Raw genomic sequence first — 14,217 nt, forward strand, 5'->3', positions numbered from 1 at the left:
AGGAAAGGGAACCAACAAAAAAAACATACCAGGGGACTCTTTAAACAAATATTTGATTATTTAGATTTGCTACTTTTCTTCTTTATATAATACTAAAGTAAATATCTTTAGGTTTCGTACCCACAAAATTATAAGTAATAAGTAAATGAAAGAAGGAGATTCATCAATAATGGGGAGTAGCAGCCCTAGTTGCTATCACAACGAAGCAACAAATTCTGATTAAAAAAAAATGCAATTACGGAGCAAATGCTTTCAAAAATAACTGGATCCATTATCTTCATATGCTGTGTTATTTCCCCGGCTCCTGGAGAACAGGTGTGCAGATAAGTTATTGAACGGGGAACAGGAATAAGAAAGACAGGAGTACAACAAAGGAATGAGCCAGTGCGAGAGGCAGAGCATGGCGTTGTTGCAGCCTCCTGAATAATTGAAGGGCCGGTTGTGTGGCGTTGGGTTGAGAGCCGTGTTATCTGCCACCCAGGAGCAGCTCTCCGCACTGCACACACACTATCTGATCGATGGGAGGCCTGATGGCGTTACCCCGACATCTATTATTCACACACACTAACACTCCAGGTGCCACAACCCTGATGCTTAGTGAATAATACAGTCACCTTAGATCAAGTCAAGAGGTGTATGGGTGCGGATTGAGTGTGTGAGCTTCTGAAATATGGATTCATCAGAATAAAGTGTGACTGAGAGAAGAAGCATAGGAATGTAGCGGTGTGTGTGTTGGCATCTACGAGTGTGTGTTCATACCTTGTTGGCCCCAGGGCAAACTTTGACTTGATGAATTTAAAGATGTGTTCGTCTGATCTGAGCTGAAGTGCTTTCTGTAAACACACATGCACACACGCACGCACGCACGCACACACACACACACACACACACACACACACACACACACAGATATGGTCATCCTGTCAGGGCTAAAAATCAACACGCTGAGAAGTACAAATAAGTTAAATAAACCATACTGGGCTCAAGCTTACATCACACCAAGAGTTGGAGATTCATGCTGAAGGAGTGGGAGAGTCTAGTGGGGGGGTGAAGCAATATTAAGACAGCACAGGGAGGAGCAGAGGAGGGGCATGAGAGTATGGAAGCCATGGGTAATCTATTTCGTAATGTGATTTTAATTTAATTATTACAATTACTAAAGCGAATTGCATTCAACCAAGAAAAGAAAAAGCAAGAACATCACCTTCCAATACTAAATATTGTGATAGGGGATTATTTATTTTTCAAGTTTCTTGTTGTAATACTCTTTTAGGCCACAAGAGGGTGAAGCACACCAATATTCCGTGTTCTAAAAATCTGTAAATTATTCTGTTTAGATCAGACATGGATCATGGATCACAATCCTGTTCTGAGACCAATTGAGGTCCTCTATAAACAAGTCTTAAAGGTTTTTGATAAGAAGTCATTAAAACAGCATCGTTGCAATATACTGTCCAAATACAAACTGTTAAGTTTTGAAAATCTTGTTTTGCTTTCAAGAGTCCGATTGGTATTCAGGATCTTTAAAATGCTACACCACCATTGAGGAGCTTTTTTCAGCTCCACCGCGAGCAGAGTTGCAGAAACTCAAGATCTGCACTAACCACAGACATAACCGTGACTCTGACGGACACTTTGCACAATCTGCACTTTCATTTACGGCCATCAAACAGTGAAATATTCTTCCAGCTGAGCTTAAAACCCGCACTGACTTTCACACTGTATCTTATGGTGCAAAAAAATGTATATTAAGCAACCATTCATGCCAACATTAATGACACTCTTGTGAGTTTTTCGATTTTAACTGTACTATGTACTATTTTATTGACTTGTACTTAAATATTGTTTTATAATTGTTTGTGTGATAAACATTATGCAATGTTTTGAGTGTTTATTGATTGTTTTGTTCCTGAAATTACATAACAACAAGAAATTAGCTCAAATCTGGCATGAATCATCTCTTCTCTTTTCTGACATTAATGTATTAGTATGCATGGCCCTTGCTCAAATAAATACATATATCAAATACATTTAAACAAAATTTAAAAAAAGAGGAGCACCTTGGCCAGGTAGTTGATGGTGACGGTGAGGAAGAGGACCATGGCACTGTGGAGGAGCAGTTTGCCCAGACGGACGAGCGGACTTCCTGTTTTCAGACCAGACTGCAGGAGCAGACAAAACATATTTTATCACTCGATGCAGATTCACATTTAGAAATGTGAGGAAAGCATACAGACAGACACATCCTGTGTTAGAAACCACCATATCTCAATGTTTATTCATATTAAATGTGGACCCCGTCTGCCATGGCTGACATTATTATCCCATGATGTAAAAACACATTTCCTTTGCTATTTATAATTGCTATTACTGACTGCTATTCTGCTACCTTAGACTGCTACACCACAGATACTCTCTGTCTACAAGTAACTAGAGTAATAACCAGCTGCTTCTGCATTAATAAATATGTTCACTTTATTTATTATGCTACTCACTTTTTATCAGAAATGTGCACTCATTAGATTTGATTTAATTTATGTTCTTAACTGTTTATTTATTATGCTCATGTATTTACTTCATTTTGCCTTCATACCTGCCTGTTCCGTTAGCTGTAGCAGTGGAAATGTCCCACTGTGGGGTGAATAAAAGATTTGTGATTTTGACATTATACAAACAAAATTATAATAAGCTGTCTGTACATTTTCACCTGAAGATGGGACATAGTTATTAAATTGCAGTTCAGAAGTGAATCTAAAGTCTTGGCTATATAGCATGGCGCAGGAATGAGTCCTGAAACCCGGAGGTGAGTTAGCATTTGACCACTTCCGGTTCCCTCGGCTCAGAGTCAAGGGGATTTCTCCGTAGGATTTTGGAAAATAGCTCGAAATAAGGTCTGTGGTTGACACAAATTTAAGAGACGGATCACGTCTTGTTCTACGAAATTATATACATCAGCAGTGACCTTCGTTTATAGCATAACGTTAGCATTTTGCTTCTGGCGATTAAATTTATGATGAAAAAAGTAGAGTAGACATGTGGAGATTATCCGGCTGAACAAAACGTGCATTTATCAAACAGGTTTGTTTTCCACAGATCCTATTTTTTACAATATTACAAAATCCTATGGAGAAATCCCATTGCTTTTTTGTCGAGGGAACCCACGCGCAGCTTACTTCCGGGTCGGCCAACAAAAATACGTCATCCCTGACAGCCATGTTGATGTCGGGACTGAAACACACATTTACTACTGAGAGTCATTTCCAGAGGGATGCTTCTTTTATGACAGATGATGTTTGGCTGGGTACACCAGCTTACAAATTAACCAGACATCATACACAACTTCTAAAATAACGGGTTGTATTTATTTTCAAGGTCATGTGCTACTGTATACATGTTATCTCAAGCTGGAAATAACATGTTTTGATAATCAACATTTCTCCATCTGTCTTTTTTCCACTTTCAACCTGTCAGAATAAATGGTTTTGTAATTGTCGCCGTGATAAGATCTGATTTAACTCAATTACATTTATACCTGACAGGGAAATGTGTCTCCAGAATATGAATTGGTATTATCTTTTGCAAAATCAGACTTCATCACAGGCTTCTTCACGCCATGCGGCTTAATCTTCCATCTGTGTTTGTCTGTCTGTGTATTTTCGTGTGTGACTTTGATACACTTATCAGTTTTTAATTCACAGATTTAGAACTTTTACTTTATTCTCTGAACCATCACACACACTCACACACACACACACACACACACACACACACACACACACACACACACACACACACACACACACACACACACACTAACCTGACAGTGTCTGACGAAGAGTGTGGCGACGATGAAGCTCAGCACCAGTGATCCCAGGATCATGGAGTTACAGAACTGGAGGAGCCATACACTCAGCATACTGCTCACTTGAACCAGGTACAGAGTAGTCACCTAAGGAACACACACACACACACACACACACACACACACACACACACACACACACACACACACACACACACATTGCTGTAAAACACAAAGGTGCTGTAACAGAAAACAGAGCATAAGCGGCAAATGCATAGTGAAGTAATGAAGTAACACTTAGCTCTGTTGCTACTTTCCCCTTTAGCACCGTTAGATGCTAGCCACTCAGCCTTTGCCGTGTTGAGAACTGTGAGGAGGCAATCCCCGAATCATAGATCTGTTCTGTATTTTAGTCTATATTCATTTTGTATTAAGAACCCTTGAAAGAATCCCTCAATCCAAAAGTAACCCTTTGTATTTCAATGACTTAGCCCATGCTACCTCCAAGGTAGAATGCAAAAACAGGGGGAAGTCCTTAAAAGTTGAGAACATGTACTGATCTCAGGTTTATATTTGTGTTTAGTCTCTACAGTGACTTGTTTAGATGTTTTAAAAGCAGCACGTTTTTTTACCCTCTGTCCGAAACGGGAGCCCAGTCTGCTCTGATTGGTTAGCTGGCCGGCTCTGTTGCAATTGTTGAACCGATTGGAGATGTGTCAGATAAGTCCCGCCCCTTAGCATATCATGTACAATATGTTGGAGCGCTAGCCAACTGTGTATTGCTTTTTTTTGTTACTTGCATTCAGCTGATGGTGCATCAAGAAGCTTAGGTTCAAGAAGCAGAATACGGCCCCTTTAATGGGGGTCATCCATCAAGACCCTAGAGGCGCTCGATAGTCTAATATATAATAATGTAATAATACAGTTCAAGGTAACACTGGAGGAGTTACTGATATACAAATTGTCTTTTTACGGGTGAAGTATTTCTTTAAGGGCGTATGACCCGTGCCTCTGGCTTCAGACCACAGTCAGGGAACAGTATACTTCTATTAGTGTATATACAGTACCTGCAAACAGTAGTAAAAAACTAAAAGCTATTTAAGAAGTGAGAAGAAGATGTGAACGAGTTTCAAGGTGACAAGACGAAAGTAACATAAGCTAGAAAACGTTTTGGACTTGTGTGCTTGGCCAGCGTTTAATTTAGCTTTAGAGTATGGTACACAGTAATTTGTGTGTGGAAGTGGTGCTTTAAGCATCAGGTCGTTCCTGGAGCCTTACCTGTGAGGTTGTTAGGAAGTCCAGACAGTCCAGGCTGTATATGATGAGAGCCTGAACCAGCAGGATGAACTGGTTGAACTGCCACGTCAGACAGAAGCAAAACGTCGTCACATACATCAACCACACCATCACCTTCTGTGGAGGGAAACACACACACACACACACACACACACACACACTGGGGCTCAATATTTGGTACTTAATGGCATGTATACTCATTCCTGTTGTGCTGCCTGCTGTGTTATGGCGTTTCTCCTCTGCATGGTACGTCTCTGCTGACAGGACGTACTTTTAGTGACAGATCCTTTTTTACACTGCGGATACTACCCTCTCAGTGCAGGCCGAATTATCAGGATAGGAATGTCTGCCATTCAATAATTATACTGCTGAGTGAACTTGCTGTGCTGGCATTTTTAAAATTAAATCTAGGGTGAGTAAATGAAAAAATCCAGTTGCAATAGTTGGTTGCTTGGTTAAGAAACGTCAGGTTTCTGAAAGAGGTCCCGTGTCAAACTAGGCACAATTCTATCTGACCGATCATTGGTCTACAGCAGGGGTGTCCAAACCTCGGCCTGGGTTCCAAATGTGGCCAGTGGGCTATTTTGAATCAGCCCTCAGCAAATTCAAAAACTATAATGAAATATGGCCCTCAAATGAAACTTGTGCTTGTTGCACTTCTTACAGATATATGTTCAAATATATTACACAGTACCATCAATACCATGCAGGGTAAATGCTCCATTAGGGATGTTATAATATTGAGCAGATGGGATGTGTGTTTCAATTCAAGGCCAATGTAAACTGTACACTAAATTACAAAAACATACACTTGTTTGTCTACAATACGAGAAGTTCTGTCAGGCCTTAAAATGAATGTACATGTCCCGTCAGGCCATTGACAATAAGAAATGTGCTTGAGATGCAGATAACTTACTTTCTACGCATTATTCATTCTCTGATAAAGCTGCCTTGTGGACAACACACACAAGTTGTAAATGGCAGATGGAAATCCAAACAGTAGCTGTTAGCAGCCAGTCAATGGAGGCTCTTAATACCTGCTGTTCAGTAATGATCAGGGAAATGATGTTTCTAAATATAATCTTGGAAAAAGTAGTTTTTGGTGAGATACTCAAATAGAGTTTTTTTAAAGGACATAAAGACAATATAAAATGAATACAATAGAGGGAATATTTACCTGTTTAACTTCAAAACTGTAACAGTAATAGAGGCTTGTTTGTTAAAGTACACAGGATTTAGCTTTTTTTCTACTGTGGTATCAAATCAGTACTGACAATCCGTAAAATGAGACTTTTATTGGCATCTACTACCACAGTTTGTTGACTTTCCTTGTGGTCAGTAGCTTTGTACTGAGCGTGTGTTTGTGCGTACCTGCTGTAGGTCTGTGAGCTGAGGCCTGAGGTAGCATGTGATAGCGGTGACCTGCAGCGCAAGGAAGGGCATCGACCAGTTCTCTCTGAGCGAGATGGTAAACTCCACACGAGTGGTATCCACCCTGAAGGGAGAAAGAGAGGAACAAATGGAGTGATGTCACGATGTTCAAACCACATCTAAGAACTAAACGATCCGACACATACTGCAGTGTCTCAAACTTGTGTATAGATGTTGCAAATCACCCAGACATATAGAGTGGTTCAGGAATGAGTCCAATAACCCAGATGCTTGAAATAAGATGTGTGGGTAGAACACGCTTGAGGTCATGGTAAATGGTGAAATCCCTTAGCATTTTATCTGAATCTTCCTAGTTTTTTTGGGTCAATTGTTTCATATATATTGGACACCAAGGTTCTTGATCGCGGATTGTCATGGAGCAGTTGTATCAAGACCAGTAGCTTCTCTCCTAAGTGCTGGGTGTGATGGATTTTCTGAAGCAAAGGAGACGAGACTCAGAGAGACACGGGAGAGCTGGAACTTTGATGGCAAACACTGAAGGTTTTTTATGAAGTTAACGGCCGGAGAATTGACAAGACATTTGCTGCAGCCACGAGTTGACCGAGCAGTTGCCTGATCAATTCTGAAGATCTCTACTACAATACGAGGTTTTAACCAGTTCGAAAACGACAATCAACATTCTTCAGTCGGACCGAAGGTCAAAGAACTATGCCATGGGAATAGGAGAAAATGATGAACTAGGTCAAAGGTTAAACAACTACGCAAAATATTCCCTAACACTGGGCACAATGGTGTGGAAAGCCCCAGAGGCTCTCACAGTGCGTCCCTGCTTCTCCAGGAGCGAGGAGTCCTTGTCTGTCGGGAGAGGATTGACTCCTTCCCCATGGAGGATCACTCAACCCCACACAGTGATGTTGAGGGGGCTTAGTTATCAGGGAGTGGGACGTTTTCGGACTATTGGGTTTCTAGAATAATGTGCGTTCAGAACACCTACTACGAAAACGGATTAACATTTCATCCCATTCCACACTACCTTCGCACTATCCTGTCCCAAACATTGACTCCCTGTAGTTTTTTTTTATCCCTCCCAGTTTCCTTTTTAGCACCCAGTATTAAAGTGTAATACAAAAGGTTCCAGTAAATGAATTCTGTGGTTTATATTATTTTCCACTCAACCATGAATCCACCATAAAAACGTTCTTTAAAAAACATTCACACCTGACATAAAAGGATCGATCCAAATCCCCTCAAAATGTCGCTGCTGAAGTGGTTCATTAAATATTTTCCTTGTGTATATGGAGTCCTGATTCAGTGTGACCTTTACTGCAATGCTCTCCTAAATGAGGACCTTCAGAATGTTAATTTGACTGCTCTTAAAGACTTGAAAGAGTGATACAGAAAGATGAAAATGTATTAATTGGCATTATATCGTCCATCTGTCAGCCTGCGACCCAAGTATTAAATCCCTAATTAGGTAGCGTTTGGATTGATAGCCTGGAGTTGGGGAGAACTTTGGCACCTCATCAGTCATGACCTGCAGCGCTTCTCTTCCTCTCTGCTGTTGTTCTGCCTGCTGCGTTCTTGGCACAAAGGCAGTATCCCCACATGGTTAATCGCAATCAGATGCAGAAAAGGGAGAATTGCACTCAGCTGCCCAATATATTCCTGAATCAACCGTGAGACGGGGTAGATAGCATGAGCAAGTGACGCACAGTTCATGATGGTATCAGCGGACACCATGCATTCTTTGTAAATCCGTCACAGTTTGTGTATTCATCAGGCCTAACACACATGTTAAAATCATTCACTTCTGTTTTAAAGTCAATTAAACATCTGCAACGCTAATTTGTTCTCAAACGTTTGAAATGTCATCCAGGTTTAAGGAGTAAGGGATTACATAATCAGGATACAATATTCACTAACAGGTTGATAAAAAAAGACAGAATCAGATTACTGGTACATTTCTACAAAATTACTAGCAGTATTACAGTGTTAGTAAAACCTAAAAAGAGCATGTAGTGTGTGTGGTAAAGGACCAGATGTTCTCTCTCCTGTCAGCTGTTCTGTTCTGGAGGCTGATACTGTAAGTGTGAATCTATACGCCTACTGCCTGAATCTGCTTTATGGTTTCACTTTCTTTGGTTCATTTGTTCTGTTTTTTATTCAGCAAGTGAACCTATATGTTCATAAAATAGTGTGTGAGCTTAACTGTGCATATTAAACTAAAACGGAGCATTTTCTTTCAGCTCAGATTTGATTGTACTTGTTTAAACTGTAGTGTGTGCTCATGTGTTTCAGTGCTGCTGTATGCTGTCTGAATATGATTAATGAAATGATCCTAAATATCACTTGATTTCTTATTTTCTAAGGCTACATTGTTCTGTTGTCCTCTTTTGTTTATCATTTATTTCGTCTTTTTATTCATTTGCATTTCATTTAATAAGGAGGTAATTCATATGTAACAGAAAGTAATCCCATTAGATTACTTTAATATTTTGAAACTCAGATTATGTTACTGATTACCCTTTTTTACAGGAGACTAGTAATTGTGACAGAATATATTTTTTAAGTTCCCCTCCCAACCCTGCTTGCAATGTTTACATCCCTTGGTAAAAAGGTGCTGTCTTTTTCATTTCTATTGAACAGTTTTGCACCCCTTGTTATATTGCAATCACAAAAGGCTTTATATGGGCGGAGTGACAATTTTTGGATTTAAAGCGTGGTTGTCGAGATTGAGTGAGCATCAAATCTAAGAATATACTCCCATTTAATGCCGACATGTGAAATTGCCGTAACATAAACAGAGTGCCTGTCATTGTTACATGAACACACAGTTACTTCTCACCTGTTGAGGATGTACCAGACCCCGGTGAGGGTGCCGGCCAGCCAGGAGCCCGACAGGAGCCATGCAGTGAGGTACAGAGCAATCACATACACCGCCTGGAGCGAGAACACTGTGTAGATGTAGAAATACACTGGCTCCAGATACGACTGAAACACACACACACACACACACATACGCACACAGAGCAACAGTTCATTACAGTGGCAGTAAGCGGACACACTGCGGTGACAGCGACAGACTCTCAGGAGTACGGTGGCATTTTCAAAGTTTGCTCTGATATTTCACTTCCTGGCATTCTTGTTTCAGCGAGCTCTCTGAGGGAGCTAAGTGAGTGCCGCTCAGTTAATTGATCTGCCAATACGGAAACCTTTTCCTCCGACGTGACAAGTACGAGTGTGCCAAGACATGTCAGCTAGGAAAGACCAGAACGGAAAATGCCACAGCGGATCAGAAGCCTGACAGACTGCAGTGAAATCCTCTTAATGTGATCAGCGGTCAGAATAATCACTTTAAGCTGAATATTTAATACAAAATATAACTTGAGTCATCTCTTTTGCAGACTGACTCCATTTGACATTTATATATTTATGAATTTAACATAACATAATCAAACAAACAGTTTTGCTACTACATTTTATTGAGTTTGCTTTTTACTACTGTGTAAATTAAACATGTTTTACTATATTTTCTATATTAATTTTCCACATTGAAAAACAGAAAAAAACATAGAAAAAGCATGCATAAGAACAATGCCATTATAAATAATGAAATACATCGACTGACATGACATCACTTAAATTAAAGTGAATACAGTTCATTAAAATAATACACATAGTAGTCATGATGAGAACAAATCAATTAAAATATAAAAAAATTAAGATAAATAAAGCTTACTTTTCCTTGCTGTTGACATTTTAATTTAAAACAGAATTGTACTTTTAGAATATCAGAATTGGAAATAAGCTGCTAAGACCCCCAGCTTGGCATTGGTTTCAGTGCATTATTACTGTTTAAGAGGCTAGGAAATAAACTGCGGGCTATCAAAGTCATAAAAAAATACAGCATTTTTAAATGTTCCACACGTTGTTTAGGAAATTCCGCAAGATAAGCAATGTAAGCGGACTACTTGATGAATATAATATACATTACATCCACATACTCTTTTCATACACAACCTATTGAAAGAAAAGTTGATATTTTATCTTTCACAGAGTTTTGTCTAAACCTGGTAACAGAGGCGCTACACCCTCTTACTAAGTTACTAAAATGCCAATATTTCCCTTTAAAATGTGATGCCAGAAAACAATATTTCTGTTCATCAGAAACTGTATAATGAGTCCATTAATATGAAGATGGTGTCAGATGTCTGGTCAGACAGCAGAGACAGCTATGTTTTTACAGAGAACAAATAGGGGATGGATGTCCGGTGGGTGTGCCGGTGGACGAGTGGCAGGCAGCAGGCAGCAGGCAGCAGGCAGCAGGCTGACACTTAAACTGAGATTTCTGAATTACATCTTTTCTTTTACTGTCCTTGTTTCTGTAAAGGACATAAAGAAACCAGAACTCTGGACTTATTTGTTGTTTTAGGTGCAAAACATGACTCAGCAGCTTTAAGACATGAAGAAACTATTTTTATTCGGCTTCGCGGAGCCATATTTTTTGTGACGTCATACTACATTTTATTTGAAAGAACCCTGTCCCACTTCAGGCTTTGATAGCATACCTACATTTAATTTTTAAGCCTGAGACAGCATTTCAACAGCAATAATTATGTAAAACGATTTGTGGTCCATATACGCAGCTGATCACTATAAGAAGCCTCCACTGAAGGATTATTATTCATAGCAGTAACCAGTACTTATTCAATCATTATGACAGAAGAAAACAGTGTGCTATGAAAAGTGTGTATGAAATGTCCAGAACAGTCACAGCGACAGTCAATCATCTTGTAATAGTGGCGGCCATTATTCTGATCCATTGTGTTTTACAAGCCACTGTAAACCACTGACAGCTGAGTGATGGGGTACCTGTATCGGCAACAGTCTGTAGAGAACACTGAGGAAGACCTCCTGGTATATATTCATCCGCTGAAGGAGATTAATGGTCCTCTTGGATTCTGTCAAGTTGTCATGGATCAAATCTGAGAGACCTAGGAACACACACACACACACACACACAGTCTTTTGAAAGGCCACCATTCCTTCACAGTGACATTGTTGATCAATGATCATGATGATTATTGGGTATGAATGTTCCATAAAGCTCACCCTCCAGAGTATGCAGCTTGTTAAAGAACAATAACAATGTTTGAATTTTCTGTCACCCCCTGAAAACACAGATTATTCTGCCTCGATTTAAATCAGCCATCGCTGCGAGCACTGTGGATGTGTGAAATCATCGAGTGCATTCAACCTTGAAAGCCTCAGGCAACATTTCCTCTGCTCAAGTGTAAAAAAAAATAGCATTGTTGTATGTTTTTTACTCCATAAAAGTCAAAAAACTGTCAGTGTTTTCCATAGTTTTTTCTATGACTCATACTGCCTGTGCTGCAGCACCTCTTTTCACCCTCTGTCTAAAACCAGAACCCAGTCTGCTCTAGTAAATTCAAAAATAACACCCACATTGAATAAAAAATCAATGCATATTCTCCTATATTTCTCCCATTGCATGCTAAAAGGCAGGTGCTGCTGTTATATGAGCATGCACACACACACTGTTGTCAGTACTCAAGATAGGGCAGTGGGTGCAGCATCATCTCTGTGCATCTGTTCTGACTGGAACAAAGCGTGACAGCAAAGAGTTTCTGCTGCAGGCCGGTGTGTGTCAGCCTCATCCCTTCTGCCTTTTTCATCCCTCTAAGAGCACAACAAACATCCTCCATAGACTGAGGACACATTGCTCTACACACACACACACACACACACACACACACACACACACACACACACACACATAACCCACTCATCGTGTAGCTTTCTATTCAAGCCCTCCACCATACTTTTCTTTCCATTGGTTTCCATCTCACCTAATTTTACACAACAACATTTAATTTCCACCATTATGCCATATGTTGTTCTCCGCCCTCCTGTACCTTTAACGCAGCCGCTCTGCAGACAGAAAAACAAACGAGGCAGAGTGAGAGTGAAAGGGAGGTCGGCCAGTTCTTTGCTGATTAGCCTTCAGCTCAATTATTTTGCCTTGGTGCAAAATTAGGCCCGTTTCCAACTCCAAATGTTGCATGATAATGGGAAGAAATAATTAGACTAAATTTCCTTCAGACCAGACTGTGCGTCACAGAAACTCCAGTGGTTTGTTAGGTCTGGTTGGAAAATGGAGGGGGAAAAGAATGTTCTTCTTGTAGACAGCTGTATGGTTTCTCCATCCATGTAAAAATAGAATTACCAAAAGTGTCACCATAGCAATTACTTCTTAATAAGCTTTATTACTTGGTTAGAAACGTCATCTGACTCAAACAAGAATCCCGTAAAAGGTCCATAAATACAGCTTCAAACTTAGAAGCAAGTTGTTTTTTTTCCATGAACTTCTGGGCTTTTTGATTTCCTAAACTGTCTTCTCCCGGACGAGTAGAAGAAAACTTCCAAAATACACGTCTTAATGTTTAAATACTTAGTTGTGTTTGCTTGTGTATGAAGAGGTCTGCTTAAACAGCTTAAGTTAGTATTAGGTAATGCCTTATTTGCACATTTAAACAAAACATATTCATTTTCTTTCATGATATAACCATCTAGAAGTGTTTAACCTGTTCACCCTTTAGTTTCTTGTATGGAATTTGACATATCCTTTTTTTCATTCTGTGAGGCAGCAAAATAGATTTAGTTTTTTGAAGTGTTTTCTGAACTATGGAACAACTCTACTGGGACATGTCTCCATGTTTTAATGTTCAAAAAGCTCATTATGTTCTCATACTGCCTGTACCGCAGCACCTCTTTTCACCCTCTGTCTGAAACCAGAGCCCAGTCTGCTCTGATTGGTTGGATGGCAGGCTCTGTTGTGATTGGCTTAGAGAGGTCCCGTCCCTTAGCCTATAATGTACAATGTGTTTTAGTGCTAGCCATTATAAGTGTGAGTGTTAAATAGTTATGTTATGGGAGTTAAAAGGAGTCCATTGGAGGCGTTACGGGCAGGGTGGGTGAGTGTGGGAGAGAAAATCCCTCAGGAAGGAACACAGGCATTTTCGCCTTTGTAGATCATTTACATGCACAACAACCTATATAACAAACTACAGGAAAGGGAACACCCTAAAAAAGCATAATTGAGCCATTTGACATGATGTGTACCTTCCTGTATGGACGGGGCCTGCAGCATCTGCTTGTAGTACGAGTAGTAGAGTCCGCACTCTGTCCGGAAAGAGATCTCGCGCTCAACTTCCTGAAAGCAGAAATGAGATTTTAGTCAAAGACACCAAAGACATCTCTTTTCTGAAACATGGAAAACAGATGAAAGACTTCATGAAAAACTTTTTTTTTAAACCTGTGCATATACTTTACTAAAGTCATTTGAAATCATTGGGTTTTTGCATTTCATTCAATTCTTGGGAATTCTTTGAAACCTGGAACGTCATTTTGCACCTGATTTAACAAATGGATTTAGTTCCGACAGATCAAATTAATGTGAGAAATTTAAGCAAAACAAATGTATTTTCTTCTAAAAAGAAAACAAATGACTTTTTTGTATATAACATGTATACAAAAAAGTATATATCACATTGCTACTTCAAAAGGCAGATATATCTATAATAAGGAATAACCAGAAGAGGATAGACAGAAGAAAACATGATTTAAAAAGAGATTATGAGTATTTAAACACTCGTAATCCTCAACAACAACAGGACAGGTGACACTGTGTGTGTGTGTGTGTGTGT

The 14,217-nt window shown here is 39.7% G+C and overlaps 1 protein-coding gene across 5 annotated transcripts in view; it reads right to left on the reverse strand.

Moving 5' to 3' along the window:
- The window catches only part of dpy19l3 (dpy-19 like C-mannosyltransferase 3), a 73,687-nt gene that overhangs the window by 45,329 nt on the left and 14,141 nt on the right, over positions 1 to 14,217 (reverse strand). For all 5 annotated transcript variants that reach the window (XM_063881707.1, XM_063881708.1, XM_063881709.1 and 2 more), the window contains 8 exons: positions 13,634 to 13,724; positions 11,363 to 11,484; positions 9,336 to 9,481; positions 6,470 to 6,593; positions 5,081 to 5,215; positions 3,818 to 3,949; positions 2,061 to 2,162; positions 760 to 833 (listed from right to left, as the gene is read on the reverse strand). In XM_063881707.1, coding sequence (XP_063737777.1) covers positions 760 to 833; positions 2,061 to 2,162; positions 3,818 to 3,949; positions 5,081 to 5,215; positions 6,470 to 6,593; positions 9,336 to 9,481; positions 11,363 to 11,484; positions 13,634 to 13,724 — 926 coding nt within the window. The remainder of the gene's footprint in view (positions 1 to 759; positions 834 to 2,060; positions 2,163 to 3,817; positions 3,950 to 5,080; positions 5,216 to 6,469; positions 6,594 to 9,335; positions 9,482 to 11,362; positions 11,485 to 13,633; positions 13,725 to 14,217) is intronic.

This window comes from Eleginops maclovinus, chromosome 4 (genome assembly GCF_036324505.1).
Source record: "Eleginops maclovinus isolate JMC-PN-2008 ecotype Puerto Natales chromosome 4, JC_Emac_rtc_rv5, whole genome shotgun sequence".
NCBI classification, from domain to species: Eukaryota; Metazoa; Chordata; class Actinopteri; order Perciformes; family Eleginopidae; genus Eleginops; species Eleginops maclovinus.